Here is a 22,715-nt window from a genome sequence, read left to right as displayed (position 1 = left end):
CGACTAGGCCCCGACGGTGTGCCGAAATCTACCCCGAAGGGCACCGAAGCGCTTCGATGTTCAATGCGTCGTCGTATGTGTTTATCTCGAACCGGATCGCAACGATACCGTCGAAAATCTTCCGTTTTCAGCTATCTTTCCGTTCCGAAACTCGGAGCGACAGGAACACGTCCGAACCCGGTGGCGGAAAGAAAACAATCGAAGATGGAGTCGACGCCCATGCGCAATGAGCACAGAAGGAGGAGTCACTCGGTCCCGTGACTCGAAAACACTTCTTCGAAGAAAAACAACTTGTAACACTCCGACCCAACACCAGATGGCGAGCTATGCAGAACATGTGTATCTACAGCGACAGATGCCATCGAACTTTTACTTACTATACTAACCACCACCGCCAGGCCCTGTGACCAACCCCCTAACCACTCAACCCCACGTATGGGTGATTGCATAAGTGTATAAGTGTAACTATGTACAAGTGAGTAAGTGTATGAGTGGTGTATGAGGGATTCATCGAGTGTATGAGTGCATCTATGGATGTGTGAATGAGTCCATAAGAGGTGTATGGACGAATGACTTAGTGGATGAATGGTGTGTAGAGGACTGTCTGAGGAAATGAGTGCATCTATAGGTGGGTGAGTGTATGAGTGGTCTATGGGTGAGCGAGTGTGTGAGTGGTGCATGGGTGACTAAATTAATGTGTGTACAGATAAGTGAGTGTATGTGTGCATATATGGGTGATTAAGTGTATAAGTGGGTGTGAGTATGTATGAGTGGGTGTATGAGTGGTGTATGAGTGGTGTATGAGTGGTGTATGAGTGGTGTATGAGTGGTGTATGAGTGGTGTATGGTTGATTGAATAAGTGCATGAGTGAGTGACTGTGCATGAGTTGTACATGGGTGACTGAGGGCATGACTGTATGGCTGGGTGAGTGTATGACTGGTGTATGGGTGAATGAGTATCAGTAGAGTATGAGTGATTGCGCATGTGACTGGTAGAGAGGAAAATTAAGAAAGTAGTAGTGAGGTTAAGAGTAAGAATTAGAAAAAGAAAAGAAAATAAGATAGATAAAACAGTAAGAAAGTATTAATAATGTAAACAGAGATATTTACTGTAAATAAAATGTTAGCATTCTCTTCCCAATAATTCCTAAAGTGCCACATTTATCTGAACCCTTCTGGTCAGGGAACTCCTACCCTCATCCATGCATATGTATTTCTGCCAACATTTTTGCCCCTGGGCCCCTTCCTGTTAGGATAAAATGGCAGCCACAACTCTGTCTCTCAGGTCGCAGCCACTAAATACTGTATGAGTACCCGAGTAAGTGTGAGAGTGTGCATGTGTGTGACTGGATATGAGAATGGCTGTAATAGTATCTGTCTGGGTGTGTGAGTGGGTTCAAGTGTGTTGCTGAGTGTGTCTGGGTGTGAGAGTGGGTGTGGGACTGCATGTCTGTCTGTGATTGTAGGTGTGAGAGGGTGTCGGTGTGGGTGTGAAAGTTTTCTGAGTGCAAGTAGGTGTGAGACAGTCTGTCTGGGTCTGCAAGTGGGCGTGAGAGTGTCTCTGGGTTTGAAAGAAGGTGTAAGACTATCTGGATGTGAGAGTGCGTGCGAGTGTCTCTCTGGGTATGAGACTAGGTGTGAGAGTGGATGTGAGAGGGCATTTCTCGCTGTGAGGGTGGGTGTGTGAATATCTCTGCGGGTGTGCAAGTGGGAATAAGAGTGTCTAGATGTAGCAGTAGGTGTGAGAGTGTCTGCCTGGGTATGAGAGTGGGTGTGGCACTTTCTGCCTGGGGGGGGGGGGGTGTGTGTGTGTGTGTGTGTGTGTGTGTGAGAGAGAGAGAGAGAGAGAGAGAGAGTGTGTGTGTCTGAGTGTGTGAGTCGTTGTAAGGGTGTCTGGCTGTGAGAATGGGTGCAAGTGTTTTAGGGTGTGAGTGTGTCTGGGTGTGACAGTGTGAGAGAGAGCGTCTAAGTGTGAAAGTGAGCTTAAGAGGTTCTGTCTGGGGTGAGAGGGTGTCTTTGGGTGTGAGAGTGAGTGAGTGTTTGGGTGTGAGAGTGAGAGTGTAGGACTATGAGCTCAAGTGTGAGAGTTTGTCGGTGAGAGTGGGTGTGAGAGGGTGTCTCAGGGTGTGACACTGTTGGTGTGAAAGTCTTCTGAGTGTGAGAGTGGGTGTGAGAGCGTCTGCCTCAGTCTGCAAGTGGGCATGAGTATCCCTCTGGGTTTGAGAGTGGATGTAAGACTATCTGGATGTGAGCATAGGTGTGAGAGTTTGTCTCTTCGTATGGGACTGGGTGTGACAGTATCTGAGTGTGAGAGTGGGTGTAAGAGTATCTGGGTGTGAGAGGGTGAATTCGATGTGGAAGTATCTGCTGGTGTGCAAGTGGGTATCAGAGTGTCTGGATGGGACAGTGGGTGTGAGTCTGTCTTGGTATGAGAGTGGGTGTGAGAGTGTGTAAAAGTAAGTGTGAGACGGTCTGTCAGGGTGTTACAGTGGATGTGAGAGGGTATGTCTTCCTGCGAGAGTGGATGTGAGAGTGTCTAGTTGTGAGAGTGGGTGTGAGAGTGACTGTGACAGCGAATGTGGGAGGGTATGTCATGCTGTGAGAATTGGTGTTAAAGTATCTGTTTATGTGCAGTTGGGTGTGAGTGTGTCTCAATGTGAGTGTGAAAGTGTCTTGGTGTGAGAGTGTATGAGTAAGAGAGAGTGTGAATGTGTCTGGGTGTGAGTGAATGTGAGAGAGTATGTCTTGCTAACAGAGTGGGTCTGACAGTGTCTCTGTTGGTGTGTGTAAGGGTGTCTATCTGGGTGTGAGATTGTGTGCAACAGGGTATGTCTTGGTGTGAGTGTCTGTATGAATGCCTGAGTGCGCTACTATAATTTTTTATTTTATTTTTTTTACATTTTCCAAGCTCCACTGTTCGCAGGGCTCAGTGCGGTCCCCGTGTGAATCTACTGATCACAGAAAACAAAACTATATACTTTTTATGCATTTTTTCAAATGATTTATTGCTCAAGCACATTTACATGATCCCTCCGGGGTCAGGGATCTCTTACCCTGAACTCTTTATATGAATTGCAGCTCACATTTCAGCCCCGGGAACCGTTCCCCGATAAAACAAAATGGCAGCCTCAACTTTCCGGTCAGGTTGCGGCCAGCCAATCAGAAGTTTGCTATGGCTCGTGGACAGATCCACAGCGGATCCGAATCCCTAGATATCTATATTTTTGGGTCTTAAATACAGCCAAAACTACCAAACAGATTTATACCAAATCATGATAAGCAAGCTTTCAGGACCAAGATCTAGCTTTCTGCTAAATTTAGCGCAATTCCATTCAGCAGTTCAGGCTGTAGTCGTGTTCAAAATTTTGAACAATTCCTTTGACAGACTGGGGAAAAAGCATTATGGGACTCCCACTCCTCCACCCCCTTTTTCTCAGCCCCCACTTGACAGATCACCCAGAAACTTTCTACAAAAAACAAGGAAATTCACTTAATAACCTAAGATTACAGGGAGGTTATAGGTAGGTTCTGAATTTACTAGCATAAAACCACAAAAAATAAGCAGCTATAGTTATGGTTAGCTCAAGTAACTAACTTCTGCACTAAGGTAACTATAATTTGTGCCCGCCATGCAAGTTTTCTCCTCAGTAATTGTACTGCGAATGTTACATTGATTTCATCAATGATGTTATCAAAGATGTCATGAGTGATGTAATATGTGGGGTAATTAGCAGCGCATGGCAGGTGCGCGAGCTATAGTTACCTTAGGCCACGAGTTATAGTTACTCGAGTTAACCATAACTTTATCCACCAGATGAGACAGATGATGATGCATCTGTGGTGGAAGAAGCGGTGGATAAAGGAGGGGAGGATAGCTCTTCTCACTCCAGCATTAGTGCGCCCACAGAAGCATACCTGGACATAGCCAGGCTGAGCAAGAGACTGGCCTTAAAGTCAGCTTTTGGAAATAGAGAAACGAGTTTGACCTAGGACCCACCTCTGGTCGCAGCATAAAAGTACTGCAGGAGAAGCCCTTCAACATCAAACTCCCATAAGGAGTTGTTCCTCCCTTCACTGAAGATGATGATGTAGTCAAATGGTTTTCTGCCTTTGAAAGAGCCTGTATTGGGTAGGAAATTGAGAAAAAGCATTGGGGCACACTGTTATGTGAGTTATCCTCAGGAAAGTGCAGGGATAGGCTCCTGAAACTGAATGAGACATATTCTAAATCCTATGACCTCATCCTATGACCATCCATCTCAGTAGATTGCCTGCTTGGAAATGACCTGGAGCATTCCACCCCCGGGCCTTAAGTAGAACTGAAGACCCAAGCAACAATGCTTGGGATCCCAGAACGGGCATGTTTCAAGACTATGGCACAGAGCAAACTTCAGTAGGAACAAGCATTTGCAATGCAATAGGTCTTGCATATTTCGAACAATTGTAATATTTTGACAACAGAGCCCACAAGCAAAAAAAACAAAACAAAACATGAGTGCAAACTGAGAAAAGATGACTTAACAAAATAAAATAAAGTTAGCTTAAAAAAATAAAACTTTGCAATGTTGTTTGTCCTGCTAGGCACGGATTTGCAACTCATAAGCCTTCGGTTTGCGCAGCACTGGAAGTTAGAACAAAATAGTACCTCAATCACGTCGGGAGCAGCAGACAGGTACTAATTAAGTTGAAATCAATTAGTGCATGATCTCAGCTCCACAAGGGGAACGGAAATGAAGCCAGACGTGCCTGGACGAATTACGAGGCTGTCAAGAAGAGTACGATGTAACCCAACAAATGGTGAGTGATAGGCAGGCTCCAAGCCTTTTACAGAACATAAGAGTGTCACGTGTGAGACTCAACGCATGCACTCACAGGCTCAGCCCTAAAAAGGAGAGCTGATCATGAAGTAGTGGACCAGCCTCCCAAGAGAAAAGGCAAGAAGACTGGGGAACCAGCTTCACAACAGATACTAGATCAGGACCCCCTCTTCTCAGGAAGAGGACTCAGCCTTTAAACTGATCCTGCAGAGCTTGGGCCATACCACCTAGAGCCCAGAGGGACCCTCCAGGGATGATCTATGCCAGGGGCAGATAACCTGTCCCACTCTTGAAGGCCTGAGGCAGCAAGCTGCACAGGAGGAGTTGGGAAATGTCAGTGGTACCCATAGGGTCGATTGAGAGGATGGGCTCCTGATCACTGAGGCCAGAGACCTCAAGCCTGGTGAAACCAAGAAGGTGGTAATGTCTCAGCAGTTCTGAGTGTTTCCCCCTCACTCTAGTCCATGACATTCCCCTAGCTGGTCATCTGGGCCAAAATAAAATTTGAAGTTAACCACTTTTATTGGCTAGGAATGTCACAAAAAGTGAAGGACTTTTGTCAGTCCTGCACTACCTGCCAAGACAGTGGCAAGGCAGGAGGATACTTGAAGCCCCCCTTAATGCCACTACCTGTGGTTGGGGTACCCTTTGAAAGGGTAGGGGTCAACATTGTTGGCCCCCTTGACCCTCAAAAAAGCTCCAGGACACAGATACATACTAGTGGTAGTGGATCATGCCACTAGATATCCTGAGGCTATACGCTTTAGAACCATTACTGCACCTACAGTTGCAAAAGCATCCTGGGTGTTTTCACAAGGGTAGGGCTCCCTAAAGAGGGAGTATCAGACAAAAGGTTCAAACTTCAGGTCTGCATACCTGAAACACATGTGGAAGGAATGTGGTGTGACTCTCATGGTGGGGCATCTAAACTAGTTTCTTGTTGTGGAGGTATGAGTATTTTGGTGGTTTAGACTCGCAGCATGAGCAGGGTTTAAAGTATTCATTGCACTGGCTTTAATCAAGATTCTGGTGACCTAAAATTTGGGTCCCGATTCGAAGCTCGCCTTGACAGAGAGGGCCTCCTGTCGGCCACTGAGGCCTCTGGATGGAGTTCTTCTTCAACATCCTGTTGCTCAAAGAGGTCTGGCGTGTCATCTCCGAATCTGCATTTTGAGGCAACGAACTTGACGCTCGTGTAGTGTCTTTTTTCACTGAAAAGCTTGGCAGGCCTCACTGTCAGCATCCCTATGCGCAGGGGAGAGGCAGAAGTTACAGATCTGATGGGAGTCTGTCCTGGGGTATATCGAGTGCCAACACAGGCAAAATTGGAATGGGATTAGTTCCATAACCAGGCTGTCATGATGTGGATGACCGATTCGAAAATGAAGATGGAGGGCCCGAGGGACGAGGCCTTCAACAGTCGATGACGATCCAGCGTCAGCTCAAAATTCGATTGTGGCTCGATGCAGAGGGTAGGAAAACGCAATCAACAACAATACCACCAGAAATAGTATAGGACCAAAAGCAATAACTGATGGTGGTCTTCAGATTGTTTGCTACCACTCTGACAATGGGGTTGATGCCTGTAGGAAAGTACCCTCTTTCTTGGCATGCTTATCCCATTTTCTGCCTGTTGTCAGTATGTTTGACTATGTCCACTGGGTTCCTGCTAACCAGGACCCCAGTAGTTTTGCTCTCTCCTCTAAACTGTACCTTTTTCTTCCCACAATTGGCATACTGGTCTCCTCATGTAAGTCCCTAGTATATGGTACCTAGGTACCCAGGGCACTGGGGTTTCAGAGGATCCCTGTGGGCTACAGCAGTTATTCTGCCACCCATAACCAGCCCATGCAAAGAGGTCTGCAGGCCTGCCATTGAAGCCGGCTTGAAACAGGTGCTTGCACCCATTTTCACTACAGGTCACTACACCAGGTCACTACACCAGGTCACTACACCAGGTCACTGTAAGTCACCCCTATGGTAGGCCCTCTCAGCCCAGAGGGCAGTATGCAGGTAAGGGGGGGGTGAGGGCAACCCTGCACTAGCAGAGGTGTGCCAACAAACTCCAGATCCATTTTCCTAGACTTTGAGAGTGCAGGGATGCCATTTTCACACGTGTACTGGACATAGGTCACTACCTATATCCAGCTACATAATGGTAACTCAGAACCTGGGCATGTTTGGTATCAAACATGTCGGAATCATACCTCAATACTGTTGCAAGTATTGGAAGTATGATTCCATGCACTCTGGGGGCTCCTTAGAGGACCCCAGCCTTGCTACCACCAGTCTAACAGGGTTTTCCCAGCAGCCCAGCTGCTGCCATCCCTCAGACAGGTTTCTGCCCTCCTGCTGCTTGATCTGATCAAGCCCAGGAAGGCAGAACAAAGGGTTTCCTTTGGGAAAGGGAGATAAGACCCCCTCCTTTTGGAAATAGGTGTGACTGGCTTAGGAGGGGTAGCCTTTCCAAGCCACTGGTTTGCTTTGAAGGGTACCAGTGGTGCCCTCCTTGTATAATCCAGTCTACAACGGTTCAGGGACCCCCAGTCCCTGCTCTGGCGCAAAACTGGACAAAGGAAAGGGGAGTGACCACTCTCCTGTCCATCACCACCCCAGGAGTGGTGCCCAAAGCTCCTCTACAGTGTCCCTGGGTTTTGCCATCTTGGGATTCCAAGGTGGTGGGGCACTCTCCGAGCATCTGAGTGGCCAGTGCCAGCAGGTGACATCAGAGCCATCCCCCGATAGGTGCTTACCTGGTTAGGTGACCTATCCCCCTTTCAGGGCTACTGAGGGTCTCTCCTCTGGGTGTTTCTTCAGATTTGGATTGCAAGATTCCAGCAGGAATCCTCTGCATCCTTTACTTCATCTTCTACCGACGGAACCGCAGCTGAACCCTCCAGGAACTCTAAAAACTGCAACAAAGAAGCAAAGATGCCTTCTGCAACATTGTAACTTCAGCTCCTGCCAGCACCTGCAACAGTTTCCAGGTCGTGCATCCTCCAAGAACTGCCAGTCTTCTGCCTGCACCAGAAGAACCGAAGGAATCTCCCGTGGAGTGATGGAGTCACTTCCCTGCTTCACCGGGCACCTCTCTGCAGTGACGACCGGTGGTGTGGGTCCCCTCTCCAGACGACGAGCGTGGATGTAGCAACACAGGTGGTGAACTAAAGTAACCCCGACAGTCCCCAGGTCCAGCTGTTCAACTTCGGTAGAGGTAAGAGCTTGCCTCCCCACACAAGACAGTACTCCTGTGCACTGAGTGACTTGCAGTTGCCAAGGCTTGTGTGTGAATTTCCAAGAAGTTCTTCCTGCACAGCACAGCTTAGGCCCCCCAGCACTCCATCCTCCGACGCACAGCTTCCTGAGTGGTTCTCCATCGACATGGGACTCCCCTTGTGTCGTGCTGCGTGGGCCTCCATTTGCACCTTCTTCGTCCCCGTGCTGAGAGACTCCTGTATGCGCTGCCTGGTCTTCTGAGGGCTCTCTGAGTTGCTGAGAGCCCCCTCTATCTCTCCCTCCTGAGTATTCTCTTTCATGTGTGTGAGTACTGGGTGAGGACAGTAGTATTGCAAGAGCTTTGCCTGTCTCTAGTTCCACCTTGGCTGTTCAGCTACAGCTCCCTCTAGAGAGGCTGGCTTCTAGACACTGACTGCATTTCACTAATAAGGGATAACTGGACCTAGTATAATGTGTAAGTACCTTTGGTACCAACTACAAACCAGGCCAGCCTCCTACAGGCACCCATAGCCTTAGCTGTCTGGGTCTTTTTTTCAATTTTTCTATGGTGGTATCCACCTGTGGGCCAAATAAATTCTGTTTGTCAAAAGGCATATTGTGTACTGCCTGTTGTAACTCAGGTTTAAAACCTGAAGTTCGCAACCATGCATATCTTCTGATGATCACACTAGTGTTAATACCCCTTGCTGCGGTGTCTGCTGCATCTAGGGCGGATCTAATCTCATTGGTGGAGATAGCCTAGCCCTCTGTTACTATCTGCTGTGCTCTTTTTTGGTGTTCTGGTGGGAGATATTGTAAGAACTCCTCCATCTCGTACCAGTGAGCTCGATCATATCTGGCTAAAAGAGCATAAGAGTTGGCAATTCTCCAGTGATAAGCAGCTTGAGTTGCCACTTTCTTCCCTGCTGCATCAAACTTGCAGCTTTCTTCATCAGGGGGAGGAGCATCCCCAGTGGACTGACTAGTTGCCTTTTTTCTTGCTGCACTAACAATAGAGTCAGATGGCAATTGTTGTGTGATAGAGGATCTGAAGGTGCAGCCTTGTATTTTTTGTCCACCCTTGGTGTAATTACCTTAGCCTTCACTGGCTCCTTAACTGCATGCTTAAGCATGCCTGGGAGCATTGGTAGGCATTGATACTCCTTGTGCGTAGAGGATAGTGTGCTCAATAGAAAATCATTGCTATGGGATCGGAGTGCAACTGCGCATTGTGACATGCAGCTGCCCCAGCAATGACCTGATTTCAGGCAGTGGTGTCTTCAGGTGGAGATGGCCTAGTGGGTTATAAATCAGGTTCATTAGATGTAATAAGGTATGGGTCATACAAATCTCACGGGTCATATATTGTACGGAGTGTCACTCAACTCATTCCCATGTGAAGAAATAGAGGATTGCAGAGATAAATGTGTAGGTCAAGGTGGTAGTGGAGTATCAGGTGGTGGAGAAGCAGGAAGCAAAGGAGAATGTGGTGGTGAAGGCTGATGTAGCGCCTTTGGTTTCTGTGACTGAATATTTTTGCAGGTGAAGGCCCAGCTTCTAAAGTCTCTTTGAAAGTTAATTTCCTTTCAGTTGTAGATGGAGGAGAAGCAATAATCCTTCCAGTATCTTTATGGATTTGGATTTTGCGTTATCATCCATCACTTCAAGAATGGGCCTTATCTCTGAAGATTCCTCTGCAGTTGGAGCATATTTCTTTCCCACAGGTTTTAGCTCCGAAAGTTTGGAGATGGAATGGTTTAATTGGGCCAAGAATGTTGGCTCCGAAATAGATGGTAGCTTTATCGGCTCCAAAATGGATGTTGGGTGTTTCCGCTCTGGGGTGGAAGATGGATGTTTCGGCTCTGAAGTGGAAGTTTCCACTCTTCGAGTCGATTTCAAAACAGGAGTGGAACCCTGTTTGGTCGACACCAAATGTACTTTGTCTTTTTCGTGCCGAACCCGAGGGTTGGTCATCGGGATGTATCTTTCGGGTCCGACCATTGCCGGCAAGCAGTGGTGGACCCAAGACCAGTGATGATGTCTTTTTAGATGGTTTTTAGTGATGGGAAGGGGCTGATGTACTCACGTACTGCGTCGCTAGAATCCCTTGGCTGTCCCCATCGGAGTCTCAGTCGGAATCAGAATCTGCAATGGAAACTGCAGTCTCAGCTTGTGCCTCTCCAAAAATGTTGGGCGTTTGTTCCGACAACTTGGATGCCATTTCTAACCGACGCGCTTTTCGATCCCGCAGAGTTTTCTTGGAACGGAAGGATGACACGCCTCACAGGTTTCCTCTTTGTGATCAGGAGAGAGGCATAGGTTGCAAAACGAGTGTTGGTCGGCATACGGGAACTTCACGTGGCACAGAGGGCAAAAGCAAAATGGAGTCCGATACATCAGCCTGTGAAGAAGTAGGCCCGAGAAGGGCGAGGTCGCCCAAAAGGTTGATTAATCAATCCCCACGATACAATTGGATTGAATATATAGTCAGAAAACGAGTATACCAACGTTTAGAGAAAATAGAAAAGTTCAGACAGTACCGAACCGAGATCTACCAGAGCGAGAGGAAACACGGCCAAATCAGACAGCGGAAAGAAAACAATCGAACAAAGGACTCGATGCCCAGGAGCACTATCACCGAGAGGAGGAGTCACTCAATTCTGTGACTCGAAAAAGCTTCTTCGAAGAAAGACAACTTGTAACACTTGGAGGCCAATACTAGATGGCGGACTTATGCAAAGCATGTGTATCTGCAGCTGCACAGAACATATATATATATATATATATATATATTATATATATATATGGAAAATGTCACTTACCCAGTGTACATCTGTTCGTGGCATTAGTCACTGCAGATTCACATGCTGTGCACAGTCCGCCGTCTGGTGTTGGGCTCGGAGTGTTACAAGTTGTTTTTCTTCGAAGAAGTCTTTTCGAGTCACAAGACCGAGGGACTCCTCCCACTTCGGTTCCATTGCGCATGGGCGTCGACTCCATCTTAGATTGTTTTCCCCGCAGAGGGTGAGGTAGGAGTTGTGTATGCTAGTAATAGTGCCCATGCAATGGAATGAATACGTATGTACAAAATGAAGGTTAAAGTAATATATTTACAAATGTACAAATGTTGAAGATCTACTTCTAAACGGCTACAGGCTCCCGGGGAGGCGGGTGGGCGCATGTGAATCTGCAGCGACTAATGCCACGAACAGATGTACACTGGGTAAGTGACATTTTCTGTTCGGTGGCATGTGTAGATGCAGATACACATGCTGTGCATAGACTAGTAAGCAGTTATCTCCCCAAAAGCGGTGGTTCAGCCTGTAGGAGTTGAAGTAGTTTGAAATAAAGTTCTTAGTACAGCTTGACCTACTGTGGCTTGTTGTGCAGATAACACATCTACACAGTAGTGCTTAGTAAATGTATGAGGCGTAGACCATGTTGCTGCCTTACATATTTCGTTCATTGGAATATTTCCTAGAAAGGCCATAGTAGCACCTTTCTTTCTGGTTGAGTGTGCCTTTGGTGTAATAGGCAGCTCTCTCTTTGCTTTAAGATAGCAGGTTTGAATGCACCTAACTATCCATCTAGCAATGCCTTGTTTTGAAATTGGATTTCCTGTATGAGGTTTTTGAAAGGCAATAAATAGTTGTTTTGTCTTTCTAATTAGTTTTGTTCTGTCAATTTAGTACATTAGTGCTCTTTTGACGTCTAATGTATGTAGTGCTCTTTCAGCTACGGAATCTGGCTGTGGGAAGAACACTGGTAATTCTACTGTTTGATTTAAGTGGAACGGTGAGACAACCTTTGGTAAGAATTTTGGATTTGTTCTTAGAACTATCTTATTTTTATGTATTTGAATAAATGGTTCTTGTATGGTAAATGCCTGAATCTCACTCACTCTTCTTAGAGATGTGATGGCAATGAGAAATGCAACTTTCCACGTTAAGTATTGCATTTCACAAGAATGCATGGGCTCGAAAGGTGGACCCATGAGTCTTGTTAAGACAATGTTGAGGTTCCATGAAGGAACAGGTGGTGTCCTTGGTGGTATAATTCTCTTTAGGCCTTCCATAAACGCTTTAATGACTGGTATTCTGAATAGTGAAGTTGAGTGAGTAATCTGCAGGTAAGTAGATATTGCGGTGAGTTGTATCTTTATGGAAGAAAAAGCTAGATTAGATTTTTGCAAATGTAGTAAATATCCTACTACATCTTTTAGAGATGCGTGTAATGGTTGAATTTGATTGTTATGGCAGTAACAAACAAATCTTTTCCATTTATTTGCATAGCAGTGTCTAGTGGAAGGTCTTCTAGCTTGTTTTATGACCGCCATACATTCCTGTGTGAGGTCTAAGTGTCCGAATTCTAGGATTTCAGGAGCCAAATTGCTAGATTCAGCGATGCTGGGTTTGGATGCCTGATCTGTTGTTTGTGTTGTGTTAACAGATCTGGTCTGTTGGGTAGCTTGACAGGAGGTACTACTGACAGGTCTAGTAGTGTTGTGTACCAAGGTTGTCTTGCCCATGTTGGTGCTATTAGTATGAGTTTGAGTTTGAGTTTGTTTTGACTCAATCTGTTTACTAGATATGGAAGGAGAGGGAAAGGGGGGAAAGCATACGCAAATATCCCTGACCAATTCATCCATAGAGCATTGCCTTGGGATTGGTGGTGTGGGTACCTGGATGCGAAGTTTTGGCATTTTGAGTTTTCTTTTGTTGCAAATAGGTCTATTTGGGGTGTTCCCCAAATTTGAAAGTAAGTGTCCAGTATTTGGGGGTGAATTTCCCATTCGTGGATTTGTTGGTGATCCCGAGAGAGATTGTCTGCTAGCTGGTTTTGGATCCCTGGAATAAATTGTGCTATTAGGCGAATGTGGTTGTGAATCGCCCAATGCCATATTTTTTGTGTTAGGAGACACAACTGTGTCGAGTGTGTCCCCCCCCTGTTTGTTTAAATAATACATTGTGGTCATGTTGTCTGTTTTGACAAGAATGTATTTGTGGGTTATCATGGGCTGAAATGCTTTGAGCGCTAGAAATACTGCTAACAGTTCTAGGTGATTTATGTGAAACTGCCCTTGATGTATGTCCCATTGTCCTTGGATGCTGTGTTGATTGAGGTGTGCTCCCCACCCTGTCATGGAAGCATCTGTTATGACGTATTGTGGCACTGGGTCTTGGAAAGGCCGCCCTTTGTTTAAATTTGTACTGTTCCACCATAGAAGCGAGATGTATGTTTGGCGGTCTAATAACACCAGATCTAGAAGTTGACCCTGTGCATGTGACCATTGTGATGCTAGGCACTGTTGTAAGGGCCGCATGTGTAACCTTGCGTTTGGGACAATGGCTATGCATGAAGACATCATGCCTAGGAGTTTTAATACCATTTTTGCTTGTATCTTTTGTGTTGGATACATGGCCTGTATTACCTTGTGAAATGTTTGAACCCTTTGTGGACTTGGAGTGGCTATCCCTTCTGTTGTGTTGATTGTCGCTCCTAAGTATTGCTGTGTTTGGCACGGCAAAAGGTGTGACTTCGCGTAGTTGATGGAGAAACCTAGTTTGTGAAGGGTCTGTATGACATATTTTGTGTGCTGTGAACACTGTTTTAGTGTGGTGGCTTTGATTAACCAGTCGTCTAAGTACGGGAACACATGTATTTGCTGCCTTCTGATATGTGCAGCTACTACTGCCAGGCATTTTGTAAAAACTCTTGGCGCAGTTGTTATTCCGAATGGCAACACTTTGAATTGGTAGTGTATTCCTTGGAATACGAACCGTAGGTATTTTCTGTGTGAAGGATGTATTGGTATATGGAAATACGAATCCTTTAGATCTAATGTAGTCTTGCTGTTTGAGCAGTGGGATTACATCTTGTAACGTGACCATGTGAAAGTGGTCTGATTTGATGTAGGTATTTAGTGTTCTGAGATCTAGTATTGGTCTCAGAGTTTTGTCCTTTTTGGGTATTAGAAAGTACAGTGAGTAAACTCCTGTGTTTTTTTGTTGATTTGGTACTAATTCTATTGCGTCCTTTTGTAGCAATGCTTGAACTTCTAGTCCTAGAAGATCTATATGTTGTTTTGACATATTGTGTGTTTTCGGTGGGACGTTTGGAGGGAATTCTAGAAATTCTATGCAATAACCATGCTGGATAATTGCTAAGACCCAAGTGTCTGTTGTTATTTCCTCCCAAAGTTTGTAAAATTGGCTTAGTCTTCCCCCCACAGGTGTTATGTGATGGGGGTGTGTGACTTGTGAGTCACTGTTTATTTTGAGGGGTTTTGGGGTCTTGGAATTTTCCTCAATTTTTTGGGAATTGGCCCCCTCTATATTGCCCCCGAAAACCTTCCCTCCGATATTGACCCTGGTAAGTAGGCCTTGTTTGTGAGGTTGTGGTTTCAGCGAATTGACCTCGAAACCCTCCCCTAAAAGGTGTTTTCCGAAATGTGCCTCTGCTCTGCGGGGAGTAGAGTGCGCCCATGGCTTTGGCTGTATCGGTGTCCTTTTTGAGTTTCTCAATGGCAGTGTCTACCTCCGGCCCAAACAATTGCTGTTCATTAAATGGCATATTGAGCACAGCCTGTTGGATTTCCGGTTTGAACCCAGAAGTGCGCAGCCATGCGTGCCTTCGTATTGTGACTGCGGTGTTTATTGTCCTTGCAGCTGTATCTGCTGCATCCATGGAAGACCGTATCTGATTATTTGAGATACTTTGTCCCTCTTCCACCACCTGTTGCGCTCTTTTTTGGAACTCCTTGGGTAAGTGTTCGATGAAATGTTGCATTTCATCCCAATGAGCCCTGTCGTATCTTGCCAAAAGTGCTTGTGAATTGGCAATACGCCACTGATTTGCTGCTTGTGCTGCAACCCTTTTTCCAGCAGCATCGAATTTGAGGCTCTCCTTGTCTGGAGTTGGCTCTCTTACGAGCTGCCCCCACAACTACTGAGTCTGGTGTTAGTTGTGTTGTAATATATATTGGATCTGTTGGCGGTGGCTTATATTTTTTCTCCACCCTTGGTGTTATGGCTCTGCCTTTAACTGGATCCTGAAATATTTGTTTTGAATGTCTTAGCATTCCTGGGAGCATGGGGAGGCTTTGGTACTGGCTATGGGTGGCGGATAGGGTATTAAAGAGAAAGTAATCCTCAATTGGTTCCGAATGTAAGGTGACATTGTGAAATTCGGCTGCCCCTGCGACCACCTGTGTATAGGATGTACTGTCCTCAGGTGGTGACGGTTTTGTAGGATAAGAGTCTGGGCTATTGTCAGACACTGGAGCATCGTAGAGGTCCCATGCATCGGGATCATCCTGACTCATTGTGGTATGAGCTGGTGAGTGCATTAGTGGTGGAGTTGTCGCTGGTGATGCATGTGTTGATGGTGGTGGAGAAGGTGGTGGGGTTGTTTTCCTTGCCACCTTTGCCTGTGGTTGCTTGTCTCCTTGTTGAAAGGCAAATTTCCTTTTTATCTTGATTGGGGGAAGAGTGGTTATCTTCCCTGTGTCCTCATGAATATGAAGCCTTCTTTGCGTGTAGTCAGGCTCTACAGCTTGAAGCTCCTCTCCAAATCTATGTAATTGGGAGGTTAATCCTTGTTTCTCTGTATAGGAACTAGTTATCGGCTCCGAGGCTGGATGTTTCGGAACCGAAACCTTTTCGGAAGTCTTTTTAGGCTCCGAAGAAACCTTCTTTGTTTTCGGCGTGGTGTCTCGGTGCCGAAATTCTTCAGTGCCGCTGTCTCTGTGCCGAAGTTTCTCGGAGCCGCTGTCTCGGCTCTGAGGTTGCTGTGTGGCAGTATCTCGACCGGAGTGGGATGACTTCGACACCAGCATGCCCTTTTTCGGTGCCTTGGATTGGTCACCTAGTTTTCGGGTTAAGCCATGGCCTGTTGGCGGTGGCGTCCCCTGGGCTTTTTTGGACTTTTCGTGAGTCTTGATTTTCGACATCTTACTCACGGTTTTGTGTGATTCTTCGGCGTTGAGTTCTTCAGAGTCCGACTCGTGGACGGAGAAAGCTTGTTCTTCCTCCTCGAAACGTTCTTGACCCGTCGGCGTGGACGCCATTTGTAGTCTCCTGGCTCTTCGGTCTCCAAGCGTCTTCCTCGACCGAAACGCCCGACAGGCTTCACAAGTATCCTACTTGTGCTTGGGGGACAAGCACAAGTTACAGACCAGATGCTGATCCGTATACGGATACTTGTTATGGCATTTTGGGCAGAAGCGGAATGGGGTCCGTTCCATCAGCCTTGAAGTCGCACGTGGCCGGGCCGACCAGGCCCCGACGGGGGATCGAAAAAAAACCCGAAGGGCCACCGGAGCTCTTCTAAATTCAGTGTTGATTTGTCCTAACTAACCCGATACCGAACGCAAACAATACCGACGTTTTTTTCCGAGATTCTAACTGACTTTCCGACCCGAAACACGGAGCGAAAAGGAACACTTCCGAACCAGATGGCGGAAAAAAAACAATCTAAGATGGAGTCGACGCCCATGCGCAATGGAATCGAAATGGGAGGAGTCCCTCGGTCTCGTGACTCGAAAAGACTTCTTCGAACAAAAACAACTTGTAACACTCCGAGCCCAACACCAGATGGCGGACTGTGCACAGCATGTGTATCTGCAGCTACACATGCCATCGAACATATTATATATATATATATATATATATAAATATATAAAAATAAATAACATTACACCGGCAGGTGCCAGTATAATTTTGGTTACACAAACACATACACCGATATTTCGATTTCTTTTAATTTCCTTTTCACTCTGGCATTATATTCTCACTATAACAGTATCTTTACAATTACTCACCTGTCTATAGTGACACACAGTAAAATCCCCCACAGAATTGCTATATAATGTCGGTGTATAAAATAAATCTTCCCTTACCATGTAACTTAAAGAATGTCTTGGGGTCAAAATCATTTGGATCAAGTCCATCAGCTTCTTCCCAAACTTCTTTAAGTTGGTCTTTGCTTCCCTTTAAAATTAATGAAAATCTCTGTAACTAGGCAAAAAAACACATCTTTTACACATTCCATTACATTCAGAAATACCTCAGCATACCATATTCAGGGAATCAACAGGTTTCACATTTTACTAGTACGGAGCTTTCTGAGCAGTAATAATTTGAATATCGGTACTTGGGAGTTCCACATAAAAAAGTGAAACTACAAGTTCCAGAATGTAAAATACTGCTGGGTTAAAAAAGAATGCAGCTATACATACACTATATACTTGGAAAAAATGTAATAGCTCTTCGATTGGCAATTGCAGTCTGCACACCTGTAATGAATGCTCAAAATGGAGAAGCTCAGACTTCTCTCTGCGTTACAACAACCCCTCACAAACGTGCATAAAAACACTAAGAGGCACCCTCCCAAACCCCTCCTGATCCATCCTAACAACTGGGCGTTCCTATTCCAACAATGGAGTCTTTTCCCCTCAAATAATCTTTGGCTAACTTGTCTACATTGTATCACATTCAGCTATTGAGATTGCACAACCCTTGAAAATCCTGCTGTTATCCAGGCATGGACAAAGTGGACCAACTAATCCCACAAAATAAACTACGATAACAAATATATCCAAGCCTGTGAGCATGGTTTGCTTTGCTGCATCCATTCCATCTTTAAACAAATCATTAAAGGACTCCCACATTTACTATAAAGTAAGGCTAAAGATTTATCTGTTCACAAGATACTTAAATTAAGGTACCTCTGGTCTGAACTACTCTTCCTCTGAGATAAACGCCATTTAAGATTCTTCCCCCCAATATTGCATAGTCCATCTCTTGGGCTAGTTCTGTTCAGTGTATTTTCTTAGTACAATTTTTTTTGCTACTCATGAACTCAAGAGTTCACTCTTCTCCCTCTCCCTCCTTTCCTTGATCCGCTTACACCCCCTGTTTTTTAAATTAGTTCTTGGTCTTTGTTTCTTTTAAGTATATCTTGCATATGCAGTTAATTTTTTTTGCAAAGCATTGTATAATAAGTTGTGAAGAGCAAGGGGGTTGAAGCGCCATCAGGGCATGTATCCTGTTTTCCTTCTTTTGGTCCTCTGCCAGCAGACCCTACAGTTTCACTGTAAGCCTAACACCATCTCTATCTTCAATGGTCCTTAAAGACATTTTGAGGCAAAACTCCTATTCTGTAGTGAAGTGAGAGGCTGCAAGGCACACCACACAGACCTGATGATGAGGGTCTAAAAATACTTTCTTTCTGTCACAATATTGTAATAAATAAAGAGGGCATTTAAAAACAAGTTTGCCTAACAATCAAAATGAAGCCTGTTTCAAAGACACAAGAGACACCAGAAATGAAGGAAGATAAAATGATGAATTCTGACAGAAAAAACACTATTGAGAAACGTGGTGAAGAATATTTAGTCTGTTTCAATATCTCACTCTGCCAGTACAAAGCACTGAGAGACTGCAAACCCCTGGATGTCTTAAAGGCACAGACAGCCTTTTTCTCTTTCTTTAGCTTTTATACTGTTAAACCTATCAGTACTCGTCTGTCCCTTAATTAATCTTTAGGTAGGCAATGCTTTTAGGTTAAATTCTGGAGTGTCTTTTGAATTTTTTGGTAAGGAGGTTTAAACATGGAAATATATTTATTCTGGGAAATAATTCTGACAGTGATGGACTTTGGAAGATGCTACACGGCATTTTTTATGCTGGTATTTGCAAGCGATTTATAATTGGAGTAGAAGGTTTAAATGTTCTGGGGTCTAATTATTTGACCGTTCAAGTTACTTACCTTCCGTAACAATATATGTGGTAGAGACATATTCTAGTTGCAGTTTCCTTACCTTAGAATTTTACCCAGGCATAAGATTGGATCCAGAGATTTTTCTTCGAGCAGTACCCCTGTGTGCAGTTAGGAGGCGACGGTCAACTTCCTGAGCGTCGTGGTTGCCATGATGACGTAGCGGTTGTATATTGGCACTACCCCGGCACGCTGATGTCAGTTATTTCACTACTTTCCACGCCAGTAGCAAAGAGCCATGAAGAACACAGAGAAAGGTGCACCAAAACTAGGGCCCTTAAAGGGAAGTTCCTGTCCATAGAAATCAGTTTGCAGTGTAGGGAGAATTGGAGGGTCGGTATGGAATCTGCAACTAGATTACATCTTTACTAGATATATTGTTACCAAAGGTAAATAACTTGTACATCTGATAGAGACTTCTAGTTGCAGATTCCTTACCTTAGAATAGATACCAGAGCAATGCCATCCCCGGTGGTGGGCTGTGAACTAAGATCACTACAAGAAGTCCTGCAGGACCAAACAGTCAAAGTAGCCGTCTCTGCGGACCGGACTGTCCAGGCAGTAATTCTTGGTGAACGTATGTAAAGACTCCCACGTTGCCGCCTGGCAGATATCCAGGATTGGAACACCGCGTACTAACACTGTAGCAGCAGCAGTTGCTATGGTTGAATGAGCATGCAAACCCTCAGGGGGTTGCTTTTTCATCAAAGCGTAGCACATCTTGATGCAGAGAACTACCAATGATAAGATGGTCCTCTTCTGCACTGCCTTCCCTTTCTTCGCAACCACAGAGTTGATCATCCACCCGGATATCTTTGGTACCATTTAGGTAGAACTCCAACGCTCTTTCTGGATCCAGACGGTGGAGTCTCTCCTCCTGAGAGGGATGTGGGAGTGTGTAAAAAGTAGGCAAGGGGATAGATTGGCATAAGTGAAAAGGTGTCATCACTTTGGGAAGAAAGTAAGCCTTGGTACGAAGCACCACTTTGTCAGGATTCACTGCTAGGAATTGTGGCTTCGAAGAGAGCCTGAAGCTCACTCATTCTGCAAGCAGAGGTGATGGCAATCAAGAAGGCAGTCTTATGGGTCAAAACCGGTAGAAGACAGTTGTAGAGCGGCTCGAAAGGAGCACACACGAGGTATGTGAGGACCAAGTTCAAATCCCACTGGAGTGTTATGAACGGACAGGAGGGAACATGTGTGAGGCCTTTAAGAAACCTCCCAACAACGTCGGGCAGCATTTAAAAGGCAAAGATGGCAGACAAATATCCCTTGAGGGTGCCCAGAGAAGATCCCTGCTGGGCAAGCGAGAGAATGAAGAGGAAACCCTCAGAGAGTTGCAGAAAGTGGATCAACAGACTTGCTGATACACCATGCCACAAATTTCTTCCAATGACAGGCATATATCATTTTGGTGGAGGGACACCAGGCTGTCAAGATGACATTACAGACTTCAGGTGGAGGGTCAAAAGCTGTTAACTGCTGCCGCTCAATCTCCACGCAAGGGAGCGGAGACTAGACCGGTTCGGGTGGATAACCGTCCCCTTCTGCTGCGACAGAAGATCCTCCCGAAGGGGCAGTCTGATAGGAGGATCGATGGCCATACTCGAATACCTTGGGGATACCAGACTCTTCATGCCCAGTCTAGAGCCACCAGGATTACTTGGGCCCGTAGGTGTACAGTAGGTCAGAGTTCCACTTGTGATGAAAAGCATCATCGAACGAGTGCCGCATTGGAAACTCCAACGTGCAAAACAGCTGACATTGTGCATTCTCTGCAGAGGCGAAAATATCTAACCAAGGACCTCCCCACTGCAGAAAGAGACCTTGTGCCATCTCCAGATGGAGGCGCCATTCATGATCGACTATGCATAGACGGCTGAGTTAGTCTGCTCTGATGTCCAGGGAGCCCACCAGATGTTGAACCACCAGGGTAATGCCCTGGCGTTCCAGCCATGTCCAGAGGCGAAGAGCCTCTTGACAAAGGGTCCACGACCCCACTCCGCCCTGCATTTTGCAGTCGCGCGTGGCGGTGGTGTTGTCGGTGAACACCTGCACCATTTTCCCTTTGAGAGAGTGAAGGATTGCTTTCAATGCAAGTCGGATCGCCCGGAGCACCAAAAGGTTGATGTGGAGCCCGGACTCCGCCAGAGACCAGAGGCCTCTGACCTCAGCCTCTCCCATGTGGTCACCCCATCCCAGGAGTGATGCATCCGTCACTTCTGTGAGATCTGGTTGGGGAAGGGAGAGGGATCTGCCATTTATCCAATCTGGATTCAACAACCACCACTGCAGGTCTTTCACAGTTCCCTTCGAGATAAGAACCATGTCGAAGAGATTCCCCTGATGATGCTTCCACTGGAACTTCAGGTCCCACTGCAAAGCCCGCATATGCCATCTGGCATGTTGGACCAGCAAGATGCAGGAGGCCATGAGGCCCAGCAGCCTCAAAGTCATTCTCACCGAAATCCAAGATAGAGGCTGAAACATCGGTATCATAGCCCGAATATCCTGGACTCGCTTTTCGGGAGGATAAGCCCAAAACTGCACTGTGTTCAGAACAGCTCCGATGAAAGGAAGCATCTAAGAGGGAATCAGGTGTGACTTCGGCACCTTTATATTGAACCCCCGCAAATGCAGGAGGTTCGCCGTAGTCTGGAGGTGGGAGATGACTTTCTGGGCCGTGTCCACCTTCAGCCAGTCATCAAGGTAGGGGAAGACTGGAACCCCTAACCAGCGCAGACGAGCTGCAAACACCACCATCACTTTTGTGAACACCCGGGAGTGCTGGTAAGGACAAAGGGGAGCACTGTGAACTGAAAGTGCTCATGACCTACCATGAATCGTAGGTACCGTCTGTGGACTGGCACGACGTAAACGTGGAAATAGGTGTCCTGCAAGTTAAAACGCTACCTTCCAGTCTCTAGGGTCCAGATCAGAAAGGACCTGAGCTAGGGTTAGCATCTTGAACTTCTCCTTCTTGAGAAAGGCATTAAGGGACTGGAGGTCTAGGATAGGGTGAAGGATCTTGTCCTTTTTGGCCAGAAAGTAGCGGGAATAGCAACCACAACCTACTTCTAGTGCAAGGGCCCTCTGTATGGCTCCTCTGGGCAGGAGCTGACAGGGACCAGAAAGGTCAAAGAGGACTCAACTCACAGGGGGAGTTTTGGGGGCGAGGGGGGCATACCTCTGCAGGGCAGAGAGTCCACAGAAGAAAAGGCAGTCTCCACAGGTGACCCATTGGAAGGGGAACCAGGAGTCGCAGAGAAGCCCAGCCAGCACAACTGAATAAGAGTCCCACATTGCAGGAGAAGCACACAGAGGGCTGTGCTTTGCAGGGAAGAGTGCTGGGGAATGGGGATACATGGAGCCTGAAGATCCCTTAGAGGAGATGCCAACAAGCCTTGGAAGCTGCAAGAGATGCGGTGCGTGGGTGTACTATCCTGCGTGGGAAGGCAAGGGCTTACCAACACCAAAGTTGGACAGCTGGTAGAGAGGACCAGACTACAACCCGTGATACAGGATCCACGCAGCTCAGGACAAGACGAGATCCACGCAGCCGGTCACTGCAGATGAAGGGAAGTGACTCCTTCATTCCAAGGGAGATTCCTTCTTCCTTCTCGTGCAGACTGAAGACTCACCGCCCTCAGAGGATGCACAGCCAGGAAAATGTTGCAGAAGCTGGAAGGAGCTGTGGAAACAATGTTGCAAGCGGAGTCTTTGTCGTGGATGCAGATTGCCATTTCCTGGAGGGTCCAGTCGCAGTTGCTGTGGCCAGAAGACGAAGTAGAGGCTGCAGAGGAGTCCTGCTGCAATCTTGTGAGCCGAATCTGAGGACCGACCCAAGAGACAGACCCTAAATAGCCCTGAAAGGGGATTGGTCACCTAGCCAGGTGACCACCT

The 22,715-nt window shown here is 46.3% G+C and overlaps 1 protein-coding gene across 2 annotated transcripts in view; it reads right to left on the bottom strand.

The window, feature by feature from the left end:
• NUCB2 (nucleobindin 2) overlaps positions 1–22,715 on the bottom strand; it is a 467,074-nt gene that overhangs the window by 312,729 nt on the left and 131,630 nt on the right. For both annotated transcript variants that reach the window (XM_069223731.1, XM_069223732.1), the window contains exon 7: positions 16,933–17,023. In XM_069223731.1, the coding sequence (XP_069079832.1) occupies positions 16,933–17,023 (91 nt within the window). The remainder of the gene's footprint in view (positions 1–16,932; positions 17,024–22,715) is intronic.

Source organism: Pleurodeles waltl, chromosome 3_1, assembly GCF_031143425.1.
Source record: "Pleurodeles waltl isolate 20211129_DDA chromosome 3_1, aPleWal1.hap1.20221129, whole genome shotgun sequence".
Lineage (NCBI taxonomy): Eukaryota > Metazoa > Chordata > Amphibia > Caudata > Salamandridae > Pleurodeles > Pleurodeles waltl.
Note: the sequence above shows the minus strand (reverse complement) of the source record. Positions and strands in the feature narration are given on the sequence as shown.